Source organism: Falco punctatus (assembly GCF_963210335.1).
Source record: "Falco punctatus genome assembly, chromosome: 4".
Taxonomy (NCBI): domain Eukaryota; kingdom Metazoa; phylum Chordata; class Aves; order Falconiformes; family Falconidae; genus Falco; species Falco punctatus.
This window is the reverse complement of record NC_137583.1, coordinates 42,144,027-42,169,161: the sequence shown is the minus strand read 5'-3', so window position 1 is coordinate 42,169,161 and position 25,135 is coordinate 42,144,027. Positions and strand designations below refer to the sequence as shown.

At 41.2% G+C, this 25,135-nt stretch overlaps 1 protein-coding gene across 1 annotated transcript in view; it reads right to left on the bottom strand.

The window, feature by feature from the left end:
• The window catches only part of LOC308063711 (lipopolysaccharide-induced tumor necrosis factor-alpha factor homolog), a 28,874-nt gene extending 3,845 nt beyond the window's left edge, over positions 1–25,029 (bottom strand). The window contains exon 1 of the mRNA XM_080387017.1: positions 1,698–25,029. Coding sequence (XP_080243143.1) covers positions 1,698–1,887 — 190 coding nt within the window. The 5' untranslated portion in view covers positions 1,888–25,029. The remainder of the gene's footprint in view (positions 1–1,697) is intronic.
• Between the last annotated feature and the right edge of the window lie 106 nt (positions 25,030–25,135).

The window sequence follows — 25,135 nt, the reverse complement described above, 5'->3', positions numbered from 1 at the left end:
ATTTCATCATGCCCTTTGTTCTAGAAAGAAGTTAAAGATCTTTACCCTTTTGTTGTAGATAAGGGAGAAGGGAAGCTGGTGACTAAGACACCTCATGCTACTTTAGTTCTTTTACTAATCTTACAAATTAAGAATGCAATCAGCCTACCTGAGTGTGAAATAAATGAATGTATAAAAAAAAGACATTCATGAATGTATCCAAAATGCATTAATGTATAAAACTTTACAGCCAGCTAGCATGGATGTGGTATCAAAATACCAGACTGGTCTGCAGCTGGACAGTCCCTATGAGAAGCCTGTTTGGCCAAGCCCAGGCGGTGTTGGAGAAGCCCTCACCCCCAAGCAGAGCAGCCCTGACCTGCAAATCCAGCCTGTGCCCCTGAGCTTTTCGGAAACAATGTGAGTCCAGCCGGGGAATAAGCCCACTGGGATACAAAACTGGAATTTTCCAGAATGAGACAGAATACAGTGACAAAGTTGAAAATAGCCGTGTTTCCTTGAATGGCTTGCCAGAAGTGGTAGAAATTTGCAATGGCATTTGGGTTTAATGGTGGTGGTGAGGTGTTTAGGTTTTGGTTTTAGTTGTTTTGGTTTTGGTTGTTTTGGTTTGGTTATTTTTTTAGATGGAAGGTTTTCTGTGGAAAAAAAAATTGTAAAAAATTAAAATTAAACTGTTTCCCTCTGATCTAGAGGAGGAATGTTCTTGGTAGAAGTGAGCTATCACTGGATGTGTTTTTCTGAAGGACCTGCTTCCAGTGCAAGAACAAGAACACTGCAACTCAATGTGTTGAGTGTCTGCCCCTTGGTTGAGTAGCTCACAAGTGAGACTTTTTCTCCCCCAACCTCTTGCAAGTATTTCTGAGTTTAGAAAGAGGCCAGAGAGGTCTTTGAAGACAAAAATATTTACAGGGAGAGCTGATCAGAGTAAAATGCCCTGAAAATGAGTCAAGTTTAGAGGCTTAGCACTGACGCATCTAGCCTCATTAGTCACCTTCTGACATTCCTTTGTGGTTTTTTTGCTCCAGTGCTGTCTGTTGAATTTCCTCAATAGCAGGAAGGTAACAAAGGTAAAATCACTGATAGCACAGTGTGCCTTTCAATAAGTGTGAGCTTGAACAGGCAGGAGACAAAAGGAGTGTTGTGAGACACTTGTGTAGGTGTGAGAGCAATGCCTAGTTTCAGAGGGAAAAGCCAGCCCAGCAGAGCTGCAGCTGTCAGTGACCTCTTGCAGTTGAGCTGAATTGTCAGCACCCAGTCATGATGTTTCCCCATGAGACAGCAGGGAGGAGGGGTTGTTCATCCCTGTAGGACCTGGCTGCAGAGCTGACTCATCTAGGGACGGCAGCTCTGGGCACCAGGGGTGTTTGGGAAAAGGTCGGTTCTCTGGAAAACTAGATTACAAATTAAGCAAGACAGCCTGTCCACGCACAAAGTTTCCTGGCTGAACGTATGTTCATCAGGAACATGAAATTATTGTAGAGATACAACTGCAATTCCTTTTCTGATAAAGCATGTGGTGTTTGAAAAATTGTTAACTAAACCAACAGAAATATTTTTTGCCACTGTAAGTGATGTTTCTGCTGGGAGATCCTACTAGCTTGCCTACCCCAGCCCTGGGGTCTATGTGCTAGCACAGGCACTTTCTAAACCCATCACGTTCCCGCAAAGCTGGGCCCCTTATGAGCTGGCTTAGTTACACTTTGGAAACCAACTATCAGTGTTTGCCACCCAACCACTAAGAAGGTGCTTTTTCCAAAATCCTCCTGGTGAAGCCTGCTTACCCCCTTGGCTGCAGTACGGTGGTGCAGAGGGTTCTTGCCTGTAGGGTTCATGGTGCGGTTCATACATAATCATGGGAATTTCCACACGTCCCTTCTCACTAGGCATCTCTGCGGTCCACCTGCCAAAAGCAATGCAAAATAAAATCTACTGTAAGTGGCTTTCAGTGCCCTGTATTTGTCAATGCCTGCTTCTGTAATTCCTAGTTCTCACACATTCTACTTAGAGGAAAATTATCAGTTCTCATATTCTGGCTTTTTTATAGACAAGTGCAGTCAGTTCCTGTTACACTTTATGATGAGGAAGATGGGAAGGGAAAGCAGAAAATACCATCTTTACATATTTCTTTGCGCTGGAAAGCTAAAAATGTCTCCCCAGAAAACACGCTATTCAAAGTGTGTAAACTCGTGACTGAAAGTGTTACCTTTGCAGAAAATTTGACCTAATTTTTTTTCTATGGATTGTCAAAATAATCAAGGAGGGGAAGAGCACCACTTCAGAGCACCTGTGAAAAACCTTCATGTGTCATTAAGTCAGAGCCTGCAACAATGCAACCAGTGGCAATTAGGATCTGTCTTGCGTTGGGTTATTGTGCAACCTTATCATCATCATCACTACCATGACCAGTTTTGTACTGTGAAACTATTGTCTCATCACTAGTGTGACAGGCTTTTATTGGGCAAGATCATTATTAAATATGACTGCACTGCCTGAGGCTCTAAACAAGATCAGGCCACAAAATATGTGTGTTTTGCAGGTGTAGCAGGAACTGTTCCTTGCAATAGAGTGGGAGGAAGAGGGCACAGCTGGAGATGTATGCTTGTATTACTGTAAATGGAATGGTGTTAATTATTCTTAGCTGTCCTTTGAGCCAGTGTTAACTGGTTGATTTCTTACTAATGTTAACTGTAGGAGTCCTTTGCAGAAGAAAGTTACAGCCTTTTGCACAAGTCAGCAGAAAAGGGCAGCTTTGGAGGGACAAGGAGAAAGACATTTGTGAGGAGCTGCTAAACGCATCTGGTGTTGGTTTACCAGCTGCTCAGGTAACTGCACATAGCTCTTTACAGTCCAGCCTAGATGTCCTGTGTTGCTGTGCTTCCCTGGTTTGGATCAGGACTGTGCCTGTCTCACCTACTCACCGGTGATGCAAAAGTGAGGGGTTATATTGTGAAGAGACCCTTGGATAAGCAAATAGAGACTGAGAAATGTAACATTTGGCAAGTCAGCACAAGCTGCCTGAATATTGTGAGGTCAAACTGGAGTAGGATAGAAATTGCTGAACAAGACAAGATGGTCTCAACAGGTCTGTTTCGAAGGTATGTTGGAGGGCAATAAGTGTGGGGGAGGCCAGAAGAAGGGGGCACTAGTAGTGCTGAGGTAAAGCATCCATCCTTTTAGGGAGGAAGAAAAGGAGGAATTTGAAAATATCACTAGGGAAGAAGTGATGCAATTTTCACAAATCTGGATGAATGGGAAGTGAATGAAAAATGGCAGAGATGAATAATAGAATACATAGCATGGTGTGGAGAAAAATCAGAAATACAGCATTGGCCATGTAAGGCCAAAGTTGCTGGAGAAACCTGCTAATTATGGATTGGAGAGGAGCAATGGGGAAAGGTGCATCTCAGTATCCTTGTTATAAGGAAGCTAAAACAGGTGATGGGGAATGTGTGAGGTATTAATAAGCTTCATGAGGATCCCACTGAGAAGAAAAAATGAAAAGTTGAGAATCAAGAGAACTTGAGTAAGATCAAGCTAGGAGAGCCAAGGGAGAGTAAGAATCTACAGAGAAGAAAGACAGTGTGTCAGTAGTAACTGTGGGTTCAGGAGGGTGACGATAGACAATATCACTTGAGCCAGTGTTGACCAAGGGCTGTCTTCCTGGGACAAGTATCAGTGGGCAAAATTATAGGGAGTCACCAAGTTTTTGGCTTATTGCTATCTCAATACTTAAACACTATACACTAAATAATGGGTGGTGTCAGTTTGGGTGACATTTCTGCTGAATTCATCTCGCTGTGAAACAAGAAAAGAGGAAAGGGCTTTTGAATTTCATCCAGTGACTAAAAAGCCCAAGCAAAAGGCCTGTCATGAGGCACAGTGTAGGAGGGAATAATAATGGATAACATAGTGAGAGTGTTGCAAGTTAACTGTTGGATGCAGGCAAACACTTATTAATCCTTGCTCCACCCAGTAAGGTATTATAATGTCACTGGTTAAATGTATAGGACAAGAGATGCAGGAGAGCCAAGAATAGTGTGGGAGTCCCACTGGATGCCAGGTTTGTGTGTGATCTACTAGAGCCATCAAGCACAGCAGCTGTGGGCTGCTGACAGAGTTGGTGCCTTGAATTTGCTCGCCTTCAGTCTCTTGTTACGTGCTTCTAACAGTGCAGCCAGTAGCTCTGTGTGTTGCAACGGAGGACCTGCCCCAGAGCACGTGAGCTGGGAGTACTGTATGGGTAGCTGGATCTCAGCTTCTGCGGGAGCTTCTTCAGCCTACCTGGGAGAAAGTACCAGGGGTTTAGATACTCTCTGGACCTGAATGCTGCAAGTTCAGAGGCCCAGGAAAGGATTCTCTAGGACATTTTGTGCAACTCAACAGACCCTTTCATTCTGTGTATAAGTGGTTACTCTCAGTTCTTGATTGCAACCATGCCTGTGATGCCGGAGAGCTCTTTCTCAGCCCCAAACCTTTAGGTGTTATTGCTATAGATAGAGCTAGAGACTTTCCTGTCTCAGATGTGATCATCTGCTGGAGAGGAAGATTTAGGAGAGAATGGACAGTGTTGTAGCCTCATAGGAAAAAGTCATAAGGAGAAATATCCAGCAGCAGTTCCTGAAGCGTAGAAAGATGTCCTATAAACTCCCCTCCAGAAACCAGTAACATCTAGGGGGGGCACGTTTAATAGCTAGGGAGGTGATGTAAGTTGTCTCCTCTGCAGTCACACTGAACAGAGCTCTCTGCAAGGGCAGAACAGACTCTTGTGCACTCCTGAAGTGGGGGCTTGTTTTATCTGAAGCACTCAAGGTTGACTCAAGCATCTGCAAACTGCTTGATTTGCAGGCAGAAATGTGTAGTCCCAAGGACACAAACAAACCTGTGCCTTCTCTCTTCTGAAGTCTCAGTCTCTTCTACATATGGGTATAATTGGTTTGCACTGGAACAGAAAGCTCACTTTAAGTCCTGTGGAGGTTAACATTAAAAAAAAAAAAAAAGGCAAAAAGCAAATCAGACTGTGAGGTGTATACACAAAGAACCAATTCAGGGAAAGGAAAGTGGAAATGACAAATGCCTTTATGTTCCAGGAATGACATATCCTAGGGGAGAATGGGCAACGGCAGTTTCCATCATCTACCTCTGGATCTGCTCCAGGCACTTGTGTTCTGGTGTGAAGAGCAGTTGTCATGCAGCCAAACAAAGTTGCTGAGCTGCGAAATCCTGTGGCAGGGCCTCACTCTCTGGCTCGCACCCGCACCTCTGCACATTCTCTCCTGAATGTCCCTGACGGCTAAATAATCCCACAGGTGAAAATAGTTCGAAATGTGCCTGCAAAGAGGCACAGGTGCTGTCATTTGTGCTTTGTGAAGGGGAAACTGAGACACATGGAGGATGATCTTTTCAGGAGTCCTGACAGAGTTGTCAGTTGGCCTCCCATGTACGGTTCAAACAGTTGCCAAGAGAAAAATGGTTTTCCTCCCCTCTGGTATTTTTCAGAAAGGTTTTTTGGGTGCTGCGTGTTTGCAGTGGTGGGCAAAGAGACAGAAGAGACAGTCCCATCTATGCCAATCACTTTTCGCCTTTCAGAAATACTTTTTCCAGTTTATTTCAAGTTTGTTGGAAATATGATTTTCCCACAAACACTTCTTCAAAGGTGACATTGTGGTATTTTGAAATCAAAGTGTTCATGAGCCTGGAGAGTCCCATGGGATTCGTCTCCTTGTTGACCTAGGTGCAGCTCAGCAGAACACAAACTAGGAACTACTCAACAGTCATTTCAGGAATCTCATTACTTGAGTGCTGATGCATTTTTCTTTTAGTCTTATGAGCCTGTGCCAATGAAGTATTTATGATTTCATTTGAAAATTGAAGTTCACTGCAGTACTAATTCTTCGCCATTCACATCCCAAAATTATAGTCTGAAAAGGAGAGGAGGCAGATGGGATTTGGCAGGTGCATGTGTATCAGACTTCAGGTAACATTTCCCTATTTCCCTTACCTCGGTATTCTGTTCTGTTGCAGTTCTTCTTCACAAGTAGATTGACCTAGTTAAAAAAAATCGATGTGGCATGTGGCACTTCTGTGAAAGCTGATCAAAATTTACTTTTTTTTTTTTTTGTAAATGTAACTGAGGCTTGTTTTAGCAAGAGGATTAATTGTTGGTCTCGCACTGCAGACTGCAAATGAAGTTTCTCAAAACTTTTCAAAAGTGCTTGGTGCTAGCCTACCTCTATTCCAGTTGAAGCAGTGGAGCTGCTCCCTGGACCCAGACATGGATGTAACAGCACAAAATACCTAGTTATTCTGGGATCGGAGGAGAAAATGTAGGAAAAACTTGGATATGTGAGAGAGGGACTAAAGTTGCAAAGGGCTTTCTTGGTGCCCTGTCTGTATTAGAGCTGGCGATGAGGGCTGGATCTCTATCATGTCATCTGGCAGGAGGCTATCATATTTGGCTATCACATCATGTACCAGGGCAGCTCCAGAATCTTAGGCAGAACAGGAAGCAGTGGTTACTCTCCGTTCCAGCTCCAGCTAATGTCTGTGTGGGATTTGCCATTGACTTCACTAAGAGTAGATTCAGAAATGGAAAAAAAAGAACATGGAATCTGGGAGGAAACATTAAGTGATTCATGTATTTGAAGAGGATAGGGTAATACATTCAGAAGTGTATTTTGGAAGATTAATGTTAAAGTATTATCGTAAGTGATCTTCAGATTTCATGGACCTGGGGAGGTATAGCAGTTTTCACCAGTGATCTGTTGGCTTGTAGGGTACTAGTCCAGAGGCTTTCAGTTTGCTCTAATGTGTTCTTGTTCTCCTTTCATCACTAGTTTCATGTTTTCTTGGCCCTTTCCAGCTGTGTTTATGAGACAATTTCAATTTCTGCTATTTCTAAAAAGTGACCATAAAATTCCATTGCTGCTGGCATGCAGTTGCATTTGTGGCTTGAACAATATTGAGTGCCTCTGTTTTACTTTATTGAAACAGTTAATTCTAGTTTTTGGCGAGCAATGAAACATTGAATTCCTCAGTGGAGAGATCTTTTCCCTTTAGCCTTAAGTTGGTCATTTATGGTAACATTCACAATGTGCTGAGGCTTTTCAGGTGTTATGGAAGGAATATGTCCAGCTACATATAAACAGAAAGTTGGGGAGCAGTGTTCAGGTATTTGTTTATTCTTTTTCTTAAAATAGAAGCTAAAAGAGATGACTGCTGGTAGCAAAATAAAAGTTGGACATTAAAAAGTATTCAGGATGTCTGAAGTAGACAACCTTTTCAATGAGACAAAGGACGCTCTGCCAATTCCCTGTTCTTTGCTCCCAAATTTAATTTTTAATTCTGCAGTTATTCTGGCTTTTAAGCCTGTATCAGGCTACCAGCTTCCTTTCTCAAAGAGACAGGATGTAGCTATGGGGGATTCAACTGAATATGAACCATATTTCATGTTGCAAATTTTTCACCTGGTTCTCTTGGCTTGTCTGTTGACTGCATCGATTCACTAGCCAATATGTAAGGTCACTGCTTGATGAAGTGATCAGTGGAAGAAGTTGGTTACTCATCTGTTGAAATCACCAGGATGTTTTTGTCATCGAGCCATGGAGCTGGGCAGAACCCACAATGTCACTGCGTAGGTACCGCTTCTCCTCTCAGGTGGAAAGGGAGATATTTATGTGTAATCCAAGTCTCCACATCTTACATGGAAATTTAGAGTAAAATAAACATAACTGTTGTTCACAGAATCAGGAGGAAGCATACACTGCAGGGTGAAATGCTGGAGAACTAAGCTCTGCTGAGAAAGAAAGAGCTCTTTGCTTTTTCAATTTTGGAGAAAACCTTTTCTTGCTTGTGGTATTGTAAATGATGAAACAGTTGCAAAGAGATTTAGAAGGTTTTGGGGTTTGGTTTTGTTTTAAAAGTGCAACCCAGTGTTCCTTTGCTGCAATGTGTGCCTGGAGGGCTGGTCGCTGGGTTACTGGGCTTGCGCAGGCAGCAGCAGCACTTGTGCATGCAGATCGGCAGCCTGGCCCTGACTGTGTGAACTCACAAGGCTGCTGGATAGGCAGGGACTCCCTGGATTTTCCAGTCCTGTCGCAGGTCAGACGTTTATGTTAGGTTATCCCTTCATGAAGGGAGCTCCAGTCTATAATTCAATACATTTACTGCTCCTGTTACTCTCACCTTAAAGCAATTCAATATATTGTAAACTTTCATAAACCTCCTAGCCTAAAATTATTCATGGTAGTTTATTCCTGTTTGTTATTGTGCCAGCATCATGCTTTTATAGAAAAACCTTCTCCCCTCAAGACAGCTCAGAGAACATTCCTGTCTCTCTGCAGCCTTTCCTTCACAGGGCTGAGCAAGCTTTTGAGTCCTCCTTGTGTCTGTACAGTGGATTCATCCTTCTTGTCCATGAGTGTCCAATGAGCTCTGTCCTCAGCCTATATAATGGTATGAATGCCATCTTATATTTAATGGCAACGCTGTCTTTAGAATAATCTGGTATCCCCTTTTTCTTTTCCACACCACATCGGGCTGATGGTTTGTATTTATGCTGTCATTAGCCAGCAAGTAGGTCTTTCTCCTCCAGTGTAATTTTGTACTAATGAACTCCCAGCTTGTAGCTGAAATTCCTGATGTAATTTTCTAAATGCACTGCTTTGTAGCATTATAATACATATGAATTCTGTTGCAGCAGTTCTCTAGGTTTTCTCATCTGTGTAATAGATTTTCTACTTCTATAACTTGTTTCTTCATTCATACATTTTTTTTAGCCACTCATATTTCTGTCAAGGTTATTAATTAATTGAATAAGATCCATCACTGATTTCTGCATGACATCTGGTTGCATCAAAGGTTATCTCTTAAATCTTGTTCCTTAATTTACTGTTTGAGGTATAATCCCTTGCTTTGTTCAGATGACCAACTTCACTCACATTTAAAGAGCCCTTATTCTGAAGGATGAGCACAACTGGGCCCTGGGATTGTGCTAAAACCTGTCCCTAATTATCATTCCAAAAATAGAGTACTAACCACTAAAAGGAAGTATTGTCCAGTGGTTTGTGGATTAACCTGGACTGGGGAGAAAAAAAAAGATGGGCTCAGTTCCTGTTCTGCAGTAGTGATGACGAGCAAATTGGTTAGTCTTGGTTTGTCTTAGCTCTGTATATGGAAACACTGTACTGGGGAGACACTGTGACCATTCTCCAGTGACATGGTCCACACCTGCTGTGGCTTATCTTAAAACTTGAGCAAACAACAGAAGATAGGAAATGCCGAGTTTAGATTCAGCTTTTGTCCTCTATTGACACAATTTTGTCTTTCATGTTCCCTTCTAGCTGTCGAAATTGAGGGCAGCCTTACACAACTCTTTCCAGCACTTCATCATTACCTTAAAATTTGATGTTGGCTGTCTTTTTGCTTAATTCTTTTATGGATTAACGTTCCCTTACTGACAGCATTGAATCATACCAGGAGGTAGCCAGCATTTTGTTTATACCCATGTAAAAATAATGTCCATAACTTGTCTTTCACTTGAAAACTGATAGAACAACTCAAGTAACGTGTCACATAGCATCTGTACCTGGTTTAGCAACTCTTACAAAGATATTATAAATAAACATTTGTTTGAAGAAAGCAGGTGTGCATTCTGCTTTTATGTGCCCCACCTTTCCTATGGAGCATTACTTTGACTTTCCATTCTTATTACTGTTCTCATCTTCACCTTATCAGAAAGTTCGTTTTCCTCATTTCTCTCTCTGATCTGTTCTAGGAGAAAGTTAAAATATCCTGAGAAAAAAATTTGCCTCCAGATTTTAGGAATATGAGAAAGTGCTTTCAGATTCTGAAACCTTGACAATTTAATCATAAAGAGTTAACTTTTACAACAAAGAGCCACAGCTGCCATACTCCTCAAGCGCACTGTTTTAGTCCTCACCACCTCCCTTTCTCTGCTTCTTAAGGAGCAAACATAGTATTGATCCCAAGTAATTTGAAAGCTCTTACCTTTAGGTAGCTCTGGCAAATCTGGGGAGCAAAACCACCTCAGAAGTTGATCACTTAATCCATGTCTTTGCAGTGCAGCTGTGTCTAGGAAAGAAAGCAGCACACATGACCAGTGACATGACCTGCTGTCATGCCTCAGTAGCGTATCCAGTTGAAGATGCAAGCAAGTCAGGTTAGTAGACAGTCTATAATTACCCCAGTTTGCCCGTAGTCCCTGCCTACTGCTCACACCTGCTCTGCAGCAAAAGGAATGTTGTGTGACAGGCTTGCACCAGAGTTTTTTTTTTCATTCTAATACCCCAGAAATTCTACTTCATCTTAACCTGAAAGCTAGATAAAGACAATCAGAAGCAGCACAGGAATAACGTGAGGACAATGGTGAGCGAAGTGTATATCCTAATTCATTGTGCTTCTATACAGACCATCACCGAGAATGATGAAAAGCCATAGGTATGTTGTATATGGGGCTCTGATATTTTATTATGGAAGCCAAAGATCACTTCAACTTTCTGACTGATTGTTTGTGCTTAGATCAGCAGAGATATCTGTGCAGGGTGGTAACCATTGACATAATAGCTGGGATCTTCTTGGTAACTAGACTTGTGGCTGAAATGGACTTTTTATTAAATAGATGCTTTGTCTCTGTGGTGGGTTGACCTTGGCCAGCTACCAGATGCCCACCCAGATGCTCTTACTCTCCTCAACAGGACAGGGGGTGAAAATAAGATGGAAATGTTCTTCAGTCAATATAAAGGCAGGGACATTGCTTACCAATTACCATCACAGGCAAAACAGGCTTGACTTGGAGAAAATTAATTGAATTTTTCCCAATTAAAATATATTTGGATGGTGAGAAACAAAGACAAAGCCACCTCCCCCAGATGCATCTCCAAGTTTAACAGCAGCCACGTGAACTCCTTAGTAAGGATCATTCTCTCTTCATCCAAACCCACTGCAAAACTGTTTCATGCAAGGACTGTTCTGAACAACAGGAGCCCACCTGCAGTGCTCGCAACAAGGACAGAGCACGATGCATCAGTTTTCCTGGGGGACTCACATCACCAGTCCAAAACATGCTGTTTGCTTGGCTCCTGGGTAAACAAAGTCTTACTCAAGAAAGGGCTGCAGCAGTGAAGGAAGCCCCTGACCTTGAGAGATCAGGATTGCACAATGATTAGCAAAATAGTAAGGTACAGGTAAGAGACTGCCAATGGGTAAAGGAAGAAGAGAGTGAACAGTTGAGCACTCCCAAGTTTTTGTGCCTTTTGTCACCACAATTTGGAAATGGAACAGAGACTTCTGTTGTTAATGGATGTTTTGGTGTTAATGGATGGTGTAAATGGTGAAAGCTTGTCCCCTGCCTCTCATCTGGACTTGAAGGACCAAGTGCAGAGCACTTGCTCAGATTTGCCTCACTGGCAAGGCTGGAGGCTCAGCGCTTTGTACATTATACACACACTATCATTTATATTCAACTACCATCAAAGTAGTTGCTGACTCCTCTGACAAGAGCCACATCTCCAGGCTAAACTAAAAATATGAAAGGGTGGCTGACAGTGTCACTGATCCTATTTTTGCATTTCAAATCTTCGCTCTTTCACAGGTTTCCTGTGTGATATTGGGCAAGTTATTCACTCCTCTGTGTTCTCTCTGTGTAACAGGGATAATAGATTCATCATAGATTCATCATAATATTACTACACAACTTAATTTTAATAGAGATGATAAAATGCTGCTTTGTTGAAACTGAAATGATTTGGGGAGATAATTTTGTCAGTGTTTCTCAGGAAAAGGTTTTATTTCTCAGGGTTCGCTGGTCATTTCTGATGAGGGAGAATGAAGTTCACTCCCACATGTATGGCTAAATATGGTAGGGTATTGCGAGTATTTGATGAAGTTAAAAGTCAAGAGGTATAGCTATAATGTATAAGTACAACAGGTAGTAAGAGGGTGTTGAAGAGGCTGGATAAGAGAAAGAAATGACACTGTACTGGGCAGTGTGAGGAAGAAGGAGCGACAGAGAGCAGCTGCTATGGACTGACCACAGCCCCCATTTCCCTGCACCACCAAGGGTAGGAAGAGGAGTCAGGAGCGAAGGAGTGAATTAGAGCCTGGGAGAGTGGGGAGGAAAGGTGTTGTGTTAATGTTTGTCTTTTTGTTTCCCACTACCTGAACTTACTTATTTTAACTGGCTGTAAATTAAGCTAGTTTTCCCCATGTAGAGTTTGGTTTGCCCATGACGGTAATTGATAAGTGATCCCCCATCTTTATCTTGACCCATGAGCTTTCTTGTTCCTGTTGCTCCTGTTTTCTCTCCCTGTCCTACAGTGGGTGAGTGGCTGGGTGGGAGTTGGGCTTTTAGCAAAGGTTAACCCACCACAAACTCCCACTCCATATGTGTCTTTACTCATTCTGTTCCTTGCAGATGCAATCATTAACAACTCATGGTTACAAACACCATCATAAATTTTTTAGTGAACAGTTGCCTCAAATTCTTCAACAACACCCCCACCTATAAAGATCTGACCCTCTGCTAGCACATTCGAGGTTTTTCCAAGAAAATCTTACAAACATCTCATCTGTGTTCACTTGTGACATGCTTTGCACTGTTGAAAATCAAGAATGACGGAATGGTGTTGATAAATAGAGTAAAACAATGAATGAAAATGAAAAGGGTAGTGAGCCTTCTGAGGCTGACATAGTGTGAATGAACCTGGAACTCAGAGGAAACTACAGAACATAACAGAATGTAGAGTATATATGTCAGAATATGTCTCTGTGTATATCTATGCTGGTGAATGCCCTGCTGGCACTAGAGAAGCACACAATGTTCTCTTAACTTTTTTAGGGATTTCATAGTAGAACTTACTGTCAGTATAGACAGGAGCTGGATCAGGTTTAGTCACTGCATGTTCATACTGCAACATCACATTCCTTGAAGAGGTGTTTTAAAGTCTAGTGAAAACACTCTGTGTTGAAGGAAGGAGAGAGAGAAGTGTTAAAACAGTACATCTGTAGAATGGAGTCAAAGATGATCCCTTTTAATTTATATTATTTATTTATACTTCTACTAGCTAAATATCAGTTAAATGATGCTTGTGAGATAGTCCCCTGTGATCTGAACTTCAGCAACAGTTTGTGAGCATGTATATGTCTATGGGGGAAAAAAGCCACAGGTACCAAAAAGTGCATATGTTTCTCTCTGTGTTCCAAGTGTCCATAGCATGTGAGAGTGGGGAAGAGGAATGGCTGCCAAGATGTGAGCTGCAGGGGCTATCTCCGCAGGATTGCATCGCTCCTCTTCCTGCTTGTGGCCAGCTATATGGGGAACCAGATGGATACAGACTGGATTTCCTTTTGTTCATGGAAGCGTTTGATAAGGTAGGTTAAAGATATATTTTAAGATGCCTGTAGTTGTATAACAAATTAGTATTTCTTCGTGGCACGATATTGTGAGACTATATATGTTTTATGAAATATATTTTTCTGAAATACTTTCTTTCTGAACATATGCCAGGTGTTCTGGAGGGCACAGAGTTTAAACTCAGCCACAATTACCCTCTTCCATGACATATAAAAATGTTAATTTAGTAATTAGTATATTCTTGTTTATGTTGTGAAGATGGTAATCACTAGCCCTGAAATCTTTCACTCCTTGCTTTTCAGTACTGTAACACTGCAATCAGAGACACTACCATTAAGCAGGAAATGAATCTATGGGTGAAAGGGCCCATTTCTTTGGGGAGGGGCATCAGTTTTGGGTTTTTTTCCTGAAAGTAAAGGGAAAAATAGTGATGAAACCATGAGTGCATCCAAAAGTGCTCACGCATGAGAAATTCTTACTGTGGTGTAAGGTGGCTTAAGTGCTTCAATATTTAGAACAGCTTTAATATACTTGACGTAGTCCCAAGCTGACGCTCATGAAAGAACCTGAAGCTGTTTTAAGGTCTTAGGGCTATTTACAGGTGTACAGGAGGCAGGAATTGCTGGAGAGCCAGCTCTGTTTCGCCTGTTTCAAGTGGCACTGGGCATGCACATGATCTCACATCTTCAGCCTTTATTGTAGATGAGATGACAGGATGCAAAGATCCTCTTGTCTCCTGCCATACAAGCTTTTCTCCCTGCTGTGGTCACCCACCAGCTTCACCGTGATTCTTCAGCCTATGGGGGAAGTGAGTGATTTTAAACTTCTGCTTACATGCACATCACTGGCTTTCTTTTGCAATCTTAATTACAGTGTTTGCTCTAAGAGGAACAGTGTGATATTTAGCAAAGAGGAAGATTTTATCAGTCACCTTGAATCATTATATCAATCCTTGAATATCATGTATGCTATCAGAGACAGACAAGGGTATAATAATAATCATGATAAATGAGACCATCAAGAGCTGATTGCTTTTCCTATCATACAAGAGATAGCCTCCTGTTGCATGTAGGAGCTACTTCAGCAATTATTTGGGGCTTCTCTCCTATTTTTGCTTGCAGTCTGTCATGTGATGAGACAACTGGATTCAAGATTCCCCCCCGGCCCCTGCCCCGTGGCTAGTTGATAGCTCTAGTTCTGACTGTGGATGTTGTAACCATGGAGTAAAGGTCAGAAGGATCACTGTGTATGATAAAGGCTGTAAAACCTCACCTGAGAATTTCTGCATAGCTGCTGGTGGAGCCAGAGCACTTCTGGATATTGAGCCCTACACAGGACCATAGGTAAGGCACTATTATGGGGAAGCTGCTCCAGTGAAAGCTCCAGGAGGTTTGGAGCTTGGCCCAGGACTAAGAGCATCCTGAGGATGCACACAGGACAGAGCACACAGCAGCGCAGCAAGCCCCTTAGCTCTTTGGCCAGGCCTTGTTCATGCTATGTATGAGGGTGGAATGGAGCACAGTGGAGTTTTCTGTATCTCTTCATTGCCTTTAGGGGGGCCTCAGCCAACTGGCTAAAGCTGTGCTCCTAGCTTGGAGGTGGATGAAACTGTGAGGTATGTTCTTCCCTTTGCTTCCTTGTAAATACTTATGTTCTTTGAAGCATGATTGTTTCTTGCTTGCTGTTTTGTGTTCAGGGTCTAGCCCAGTTGATTGAAACCTTCGATAAAGCATGACAAAAATGCACTTGAATTAAGACCTTATTACAGATAACCCATATTTTTATATAGTTTATCTGCTACTGGAAAGCTAACAATGAATAAAGGTCCTTTCCTAATAAAACTTGGAGAAAAATATGAGCCATATTTCCAGTTATAAAAAGTGGAGACCTTGTGCACACAATTCCCCTCCTGTTCACACCAGCAGGTATTTGCAGTCAATGGTATCTGGAGCTGGAAGTGTTTTGTAATTCAAGAAATCTCAGTGTCTGTGAATATCCCCTCCTATTGTCTACCATAAATACAGTGCAGGTAGAAAAAATTCCTCTCCCAATTAAAATGTCAGTATTGACTGGGAACTTGCCTGTCCTGTTTGGTATCTGAATGCAACATGTTTCTTAGAACACTGATTACACAAAAAGAATAGGGGTTACTCAAATCTGAAACATCTTTCTTTTCAGATAAGATCTAGAGATGAGCTGCTTTAATATGCAAAGTAAATATTTGAGTGACATGTGGCACATAGCTCAAAAGAAAGCAGAAAGCCCTTATACACAACGGTTTCCAAATGAAAAATTATCTCCAATATGAGAAATTATACATAGGCTTTATTGTTTTCTTTTTTTATTTTGGTTGTTGAAAAATACCCACAATCTTAGCTTGGTGTTTGAAAATAGTATTTTTGAAACAGTACATAGAAAAAGTCACTGACAATGCTTCAAAATTGCTGGAGAAGTTACTTAAAGTATGTTTAGCTTTTGCTCTTTTTGACCAGCTTGGCTGTTAATGGTTTCCAAGGGGAAACACTGTCCTGTTAGCTGAGAAGTCAAGTCCTCACATTCATAGCAAATTCTACTTTCATGCTAATACATTCCTGGTACCAACAGTAATATTTCTGCTTCCAACCTGGCACCACATAGTTTGGCTTGGACAAGGCAGGCAAGGCTCCAGGAAGTCAGCTGGGAGCTGCAAGGTTACTGCTGAGCCCTTCATGCCTTGGAGTAACAGACCATACCATGAAACACTACAACAGAGAAATCCTGCTATAAGAATGAAATTGCATCTACTGGTTGTTATCACACCTTCACAACTGCTAGAGCCAGAATCATGAAGGAGCAGACTCCGACTGGGAAAAACCACAGAACTGAGAAATGTCATGCAGAGAGGAAAAAGCCTGTTCTGCTGGCATGATTGTGGTGCTGACACTGGTGATTATACAGTTGGGTTGTGTTCAACATGTCCACGAATTGTAAAATTTTCTGCTTTCTGACTTTTCTAGATGATGGGAATCAACAGGATGTCCATCTACGTGATGCATATGACAAAACCACCTTATAGATCATCATACTGATCTCAGAAGGTAAAGAACTGCACCATTAGCTCTCAGGGTCATTTTGGAAAGTTCATTATCCACAGCCAAGTAATTAACTTCAGTGGTAAGGGCTGAGATGCTGGAAAGAGCCGAATTATTTGAGCTGGCTTGCAAGCCAGAGTTGTTTCAGATGTAAGAAAGAGTATGTGGTCAGATGAGGTGATGTGGTCAGGGAGGTAGTGGAATCACCATCCCCGGAGGTGTTTAAAAGACATGCAGATGTGGCACATAGGGAGATGTTGTAGCGGTGGACTTGGCAGTGCTGGGTTAACAGTTGGCCTTGATGATCTCAAAGGTCTTTTCCAACCTAAATGATTATATGATCCTAGCATTACGGGTACCTTCCAACTTGAGATATTCTACGATGCTAATGGTTTCAGCTTTGGGAAGTAAATGAAAATATCTGAAACTAATTTTTGTTTTTTCTTTCAAGAGAAAAATATAACTTTAAATCTTGAACTCCTGGATCTTCCATCATTTTTTTTAACTTAAAAGAACCAGTATGTTAGAGTATCATATCGGAAAGAGAAAAGAGAGAGAGGGGTCAGCACAGCTGCTATTAGTTCTGGTGGGTTTGTGGCTGAACTACTGAGATAAAGATACAAATCCTGACCAGTTAACTCATGGAAATGCTAAGCATTCTTGAAATTCCTATGCTGAGATTTTCTTGGAAGAGTACTTCAGCTGCTCGGTAAGTAGAGAATGATATTGTACAAAAGAACATATATTCCCTTTCTAAAGTAGATGATCGTGTCTTTTTGGCCCTTTCCCTTGACTGAGCTTCCAGAGCACTTAAAAATCTACCAGAAAAGAGGTTCCACTTAGGGAGGACGGCATTCCCTGTGCCTCTGTACTTGGCAGGAAGGGCAAAACACCTTTCTGTGTGGCTGGTGTGTTGATGAAGATGGCCTTGGTCAAAGAGTGATTTATGCAAGTTACCTGTGAAGTATACAACTACAGTTATACGAGAATGGGACAATAATCTGTAGAAAGCAAAATCATAAAGGTCAAAAACTGAAATACAGGTTAATGGTACATTAATTAGTAGAATCACTATTGTATTAAAACGGAAAAGTCAGACTGAAACTGTACTGATACCAAAGCACTTGCAGTACAGGACACGGATTCAAACCCGACAAGCCCCGTACTGACTGGTCTGGGCTCAGCTCACCCTGCAGCTGGGTTACTGGATGCTGCCACCTGCAGTCTGCAGCGGTCCAGAGCTCTCCCATACAGTCACTGACAAGACAAATACAAATCTGACAGGTCTCTTTCTCACTTTAGAAGCCTCAAATTTAAATGTGTTTCTACTTGCTATCTTGAAATAACTGCTCTAAAGTGATTTTACAGAATAATCATCAAAATTACAGAATTACAAAACCAAACAAAACTCAAAAATAACCAAAAAAACCTAGAGCCATCTAGTTAGACCTTTTACCATTCATGTCATCAAAAATACAGGAAGAAACAGGATTTCCTGTTAATGGTCACTCACAGTCTTTAATCCAGGATCTCTTCTTGCTGTGTTAGGTGAAGACTACCATTTAAAAGCTATGAATCCTTTCCATTGCTGAGTTCAAAATAGACCACTCAAAGATCTATGTAGGGACAGGATGAGGGTTGGGTTTCTTCTGTGGCTGAAGTTGGAGCCAGAACCTACGATCCTCCATAGTCCTGTTCCTTATAATTTAGATACCTTTAAAGTTATTTTTGGACTTGTTCCCGGAGCCCTCTCACATCACACTGTTGAGCCTTGAGCAGCAGCTGAGGTATCAAGTCCTTGCTAATTAAAATGATCCCAACTACTTTATATACAATGCTTTTCCTGATGGAAACAAAAGACACTATAGGTTACTGTAGAGGAAGTTAAAGTCCTCTGCCTGAAACAAGTCCCTGAAACTGTTGTCCAGCAATGTTCAAATGTTTATCAGTCCGTATCTGGAACTATGCCAAGAGGGACTTGCAGGGAGTTAAAGGTGTGCAAAAGTAGTACAGGAGATCAGAGAGGGCATTATCCTGAAATCAGCTGTAAGTAGGTTGGTTGTTAAGGTACTTACTGTACTGTATAACTTGCTTAACGCTCTCCTGTCAGGCCATGAAAACACATCCTTACAGTGGTGTATGTCCCTTCTGAATTTACAAGTCATTTGTGCTCAGTAGAATAGTTTAAAGCAATTTTCTGCTATTTTGGGTTTCAATCCTCTTTAACTGCTGAAATTCTATCCTTTTTAATGCAGTCCTTATTCTGCAGGCACTGTGTCATGAAAAAGCAGTCACATACCCTGGAGAGGTTGCTAGCTGTGATCGCTATGGTCAAGTGAAAACCAGACTGATCCACTTTCTTTTATGGCATGAAGAGACAAGTATTCTGTCCATGCATGGTGTACCATTGTTGGTAACTAGCTGGCTGGGCTACCATGTCGTTCACTTGGACAGTAAACTGTCTTACTGAGAGAGCCATTAAACATCCCTTTGGCAACAGTAAAATTATTGAAAATCACCACCCGCAGACCAGAAGACCCTTAAGAATTGACTAGGCTAGTTAGTCCATTAAGTGCAGGAACTGGGAATTGTGCTGGCTGTCTGAGTGTGTGCATTCATACAGAAAGGAAAAGAGAAGACCAAAAGTAAGCCAAAGGAAAACTCATTGTGCTCTAAACTCTTTATTCTTTTCCTGGAAGGTCCTTCAAATGTTGACCCCAGCAGATGGAGATAAATCCAGCGTAGCATAACCAAAACTAATTGGTTTGCGTGAGTGGTGTTAGGAGGCACTATCAGAGAGATGAAAATATCTTTGTGCCAGCATAGAGTATCTCAAACAGAAGCTGAGTTCCATTTATGCAGTTTAGCTTCATTTTGAAGTCTCTGAAGCTCTGTAATGCTATTTTAAATTTTTAAGTGGTTTTGAGTTACATTAGGCTGAAAAAAGAAGATACAGGGAACTGTTTCAGGATGAAACTCTGACACAAGTCAGCTGCAGCAAGTTGTGCTATGCCAGAGGTTGAAGCTGTTACTCAGTGAGGAGTGATTTCAGTTGAAGCAGAGTCCTGAGAAGGGCTTCTTGGCTTTGAGTCACTGCTGAGCAGCCCAGTCCCATTCCCAACACCTGTCTTCAGTCCTCTTCAGGTAAAATGGAAATGCTTATGTGATGGTCCCAGTATACACACACCTGCCTCCTACTTTAACTTTGAAGTAGGTACTAAATCATCACTTCAATATATTTTTACTTGAAGATCATTCCAGAGCAGTATTTTCTATGTAGAAAATGAATCAAGAATGTCTCTGTTGCCTGCCTTGCATCTACGGGCAAATAAGGATTGCGAGCAGAAAAGCGGCAAAATCTGTCCCTGGTAAAAGAGGTTCATCATTTGTTTGCCCTTCATCAAAGACAACCTGCTGCAGACTCGCGCAGTCCTTCCTGCAGGGACTGAAATCACAAGCACTCAGTCACAGTACTATTACCGTGACACTGTGGCACCAAGCACATCATTATTACCAGAGCACAGCCAGCCTCATTCGTTCCCAGATCTTCCCTGTCTTTTACTAGGCACTGTTTTTAGGAGGATTTCACTGCTGTACATGAGGTGCTTTATTTGCTTCTCAGATATTTCAGACAGACAAGATACCCAGTGATTATGTACTGAAAGATCAAAAGATACACTGGTGCTCCTAACCAAATGGTTTAACTTTTGGAGCATGAGGAATTCATGCAAGTGACAGATCAGAGAGCAGGTTAATTTGAACACAGCATGCTTCCCTCAAGCAGCTCTGCTTGAAGGGGGAGTGTTTCTTCTCAAAAAATAATAATTAAACAAGAGTAAATTGGATTACGTACCTCTGGAAATGCTTTACATTGCTCTCTCATTAACTCTGGCAAAAACACTGTTCAGAGCAATATGTTATAATGCATCTGTTTCCTGGTGCTTGTATCAATTAGGAACATAACAAAGACATTATGCAAGACATTAGGATGATAAAACCTTTAGTTGCTGAACCTAGTCTTTTTCCCTGAGGAAATGGTCAAATGAATGATTAATAGATCACCCAGTGGCATTGTTGTGAAATACAGAGTTGTTTCTGCAGAGCAAATAAAAATATTTCTCTTGCTCTGCTGTTGTTTGAGTGCTGTTCTCAGTGGTTTATGGTGAAATGACTAATAGTTTTCTGTAGCAGTCAAACAGGCCACTGTGTTGAGAAGCTCAGAAATACTACTTTTATTTTTCCCATCTGTCAGCTGTGGCACTTTCCCATCTGCCCTTGCAACCTGTCTCTGGATTATTGTAACAGCATTAATCAGCAGAATCAACAAAACCCAAATTACATGACTGACAGCAGAGAAAGACCCAGATGTTACCGCATCAATGTTTTCATGGGCTGATCACCCACATACTGCCTGATCTCATCAGCTTGCTGCTCTGCTCTTAAACAGTGTTCTTGCACTGGGTTGTAGTGTGAGGCTTTGCTAGGGTAAAGCAGAGTGTAGAGGGCAGGAAGAGAGACTGAGAAAATGAAGAATAGCTTTACAGATCCAAACCACCTACTGTCAGATCTCCCTTTTTACAGTTTCGGAAAGTACTGCTGGGTATTTCAATAGTTCTGTGAGGGAGGAGACAGCCAGGTTTGGATCCTACCTCTCATTCTCTCATAAGGAGAGACTGTAACAAGATCTGTTGGAAGGAGGTGTATTCATAGCATATGTCCACCTCCGCAACGTGCCTTTTGCAGAGGAAGTAGTGAACCTAAACCAGCACGTACTCAAACATTGTAATGTAATCGTTGTAATGTTGATTTAGACCTTTTACAGGTACCCCTGACAAAGTCACTCGCCATGACCACAGAAACAAGGCTAATACAGAAGGAAAATGACATGATGGGTTTCTACATTGCTGGGAACCCTGTGCCACCATCCTGGCCCTTTTCTGAGCCAGCTTGGTATGCCAGCTAGTAGTAGTACAGCCTTTCCAGCTTAATTTTGCAACAGGATTTTAAATCCTTTGGAGTATTTTTTTACTGACGTCATTTTACTGTGATTTAGAGTCTGCAGCATCTAATCTTGTCTACCACTTGAACTTAAAAAGGGTTTTAAGGTGTAGAGCTGCAGCATCTTAGTCACTGAGGGATGGCTTGTGTCTAGAACAGACTACACCCAAAGACTAAGCTAAAAGCAAAAGGCAATTTCTAATGATGATATACAGCAGATAATGTGTTTAGCCTTAATTGTATTTACTGCAAGTGGAGCCCTTGAGGGAAAACCAATATAAGCAGTTTCTCAGTCAAGAATGGAGCCACAAGATAGGTGTGTTTTTTAAATAAAATTCACCATCTGTTAGTGAGCTTTTAAATCTTTCAGAAGGTAGGAACATGGTGTGTGATAGTCGCAGAGTAAATGTTTATCTGTTATGGTGATGCTGACTACAAAAGGCCTGATAATAGTGCACAGCATGGGCAGAAATGGAGATATCCTGGCTGGCAGCTTCCCAGTTCTTGTAGCTGGGAAATCACTGAGCTCTTGGACTTGGGACAGTGAATTTGCACAACCTGACACTATCTTACTTTTCTGTTACCCTATGAAATAGTCCGTGGTATCCCAAATATTCCATATTCCAATATCCCAAACTAAAAAAATAGTCTGCAGTACCTCAGCAGACCACAGACTGAAGAACACCGGTATAGACTGGACTTACACAGCAACATAAGAAGCCAAGGCTGCTCCAGCATAAGAGCATTTTTCATGCTCTGTGGAAAGAGTAGCTATGTAGTGAATTAAAAAGAGAAAAGGAGAGACAGGAAACATCAAAGATGTGAAGCTGCCTTGTCAAAGGGACATTACTCCTGTGTGCTCTCTAGCTTTCCTTTTACTCCACAGAAAATGTACCAATTCTTTTACTCTCTGTGCCAAACAACTGACTGCCACCAGATCTTCTGCCTGAGAGACAGCGTAGTACTTAAAGAGCAGAGAAATATGTGTAGTTTGAGGAGATGGAAAAACTGCATCAGTCTGTTGCCTGTGACGCGAGGAGAGGGAGTCATCTTGTATGTGCAGCATGGCTGTTCCTCAGTAATGAGCTGTGAGCTGGCCGATTCAAACCCTTCTGCTATTTAAGTTGAAAGAACTTTGTTCTGAGTTCTCCCACATGACAGTCTGAAAAGCTGGGATACAGACTGAATGTCTTTACTGAATTAAGGAAAATAGGAGAGCAAATGCTGCAACCTATAACTGTGCAATGTTTCTATTGACTCCTAGTTTTAAAGAACAGGTGTTGCTGGGGTATCTAAACACTGTCAAGTGTAAATATCTTTATTTGCAAGTCAATTTGCAAGTCAGTAATTTTCCTTTTTTATGAAAGTACCTGAGTAAATCATTGTGAACTTGAAAATGTAATTAATAACTGGTTGGGTTTTTGGGTTTTTTTTGACATTAATAGTTTGTGAAAAACTTCAAACAAGAGTGAGGTCTGAGCCTGGCCAATTTCTTTAAAAGAATAACTGAGTCTCTAAGTCATCACTGAACAATTTGGAACCTGGCAACACAGTGGTTGCATGGCCAAAGTGAAAAATTGAAAACAATTTCACTTTGAATCAGCTCAAAATGAAACATGAACTGAATTGAAAAAATAGTTTGCATCAGATGAAATATTGTATTTTGGCATAAAGCATCTTTGCCATGATGCAGAATTTAAGACATTCACAAACTAAAAATAATAATGAAACTAAGCTGTCTAAACCTATTATTGCGGTGATATTTGCCAGAGGCTGTTGAAGGATAGCATTGGTGGAATTGCAGCAGATTTAACGTCAGAGTGGGGAATCACCTCATTGCTCACTGTAATGACTTCAGTGAGTCCTTCTTTCTGTGTCAGCCTTAAGATTTTATTTCTCTCTTGCCCACTGAAACATTTATGTGTCTGGGCCAAGTATTGCACCACATACAAAGATTTATATGATTAATAAAAACATCATTCGTACAGCAAATTCTAGTGCATCAGTCTGGAATTTGAGGCTGCAGGTGGAGGATTAATGGAAAAACAGAAGGCTACTGTCCTTAACAGGAGAAAATGTTAAAAAGACGCAAAGAGGAGTACTGTGCATTTTATGTGTGACATAGATTCTTCTGGTGAGAACACTCCTGTTTACTTCAGCTGAAACTGGAGTTCAGGTCCTGGGATCATCTTAATCCATAATTGAACTGAATACAGCGTCATTCTGAAAAAAACATAGCTGGTAAGTGTTTGTGCTTCATGTGTATTTTCTGTTTTCAAAAGTCTTAAGGATGAAAAACAACTCTCAAGGCTGTCTGTGTCAATACATATAAAACTAACTATGTATGCCTATGGGGTTATTGTTCTGGAATGTTATCGTACAGGAGTGGCTATCTATAGACTTACTATGAAATCTTTTCCAGAGTCAAGAGATATTTAGAGATTAATGGAAAGGAATTAAACACCTTTGGTGAAGACAGCTATGTGGGTGTAAAGTGAGAGAGATGGCTGAAGTGGAAACTGACCTGATAAACTGGTAGGAAGTGTTCAATTTATTTCCTTTTAAAAATATATTTTAATTCAAACAACATATATGAGATTTTCTTATACTTTCCCACTGCTTTGCTCCCCTGCCCCCTTCCCTGAAGGAATAAGACAGGTGGAAGGAGTTCAGTACAGAAAATTTGCTGATCAGAGCATCCTTATCGTGGCCTTTTCCAAGTCAGCTGCCATGATGTTGGCATTAAAATAATTGCAATACTCCCTAAGAAAATAACAAAGATGTGATGTTTCTGCACTACAGTTTCCAGCTCCCTGAAGCTCATCATGAACAGAAGCCACAACCATTTTTAGGCTACCATCTCTGTGCAAAATATCTTTTTTATGCTCCCATTCTTTTCTACTCCTGTTTCATACACCAGTGTGATACAAACAGGAAATCCTTCTATCCTTACATTTATCATACAAACAGGAATTAATCTTTTTTTTTTTTTAATGTTGTGTTAATGCTTCCAAATTTTCTGCAAACAATAGGAAATTATTTGACACATTAAATTCTTTGTTGGGTTTTTTGGGGTTTTTGTTTGTTTGTTTTTGGTTTTGTTTTGTTTGTGTTTGTTTTTTTAAATACAGAGCCATGTGTTAACTCTTGTCAAATAATTAATGAAATCAGACACCTGGAGTTGTCAGTTTAAAGAGTAAAAAAAATAATACTGTGATGCCTGCCCATGCATGCCCAGTTCCCACTGTCAAAGGATCCCAGGCTGTCGCTACAGAGAGAATATTCATGAACTATTTCTTGGTGCCATGAAAAATTGCCCTTAGTTAAAAGAAAGGAAAGGCGATCAGTAAAAGAAGCAGATGTTGTTAACACTCCTGTTTTAATCCTCCTTTTGCTCCTGCCCTTTCCTCCACCATGATGGTAGGAGGAGGGAGAAGTGAGTGAGATACTGAAGGCTCAAGCTGCCTGTGTAAGAGAAACCTGAACTTTTAAAGAAGCCTTTTCCTTACACTGTTCTCTCCCAAAATAGACATAGGCAGGAAGCGGTGAAGTGGATGGTAAAGGACTGGGAGCAAGGTAGCTGAGTATTTCCTGTTTGCTTTTTCTGTTGGAAACAAAAGGGTTGGAAAGTATTTCCTCTTGATATTGAGATCATGGTCATTGTTGGGAAATGTGGTATGTTAAACATCACTGCAAG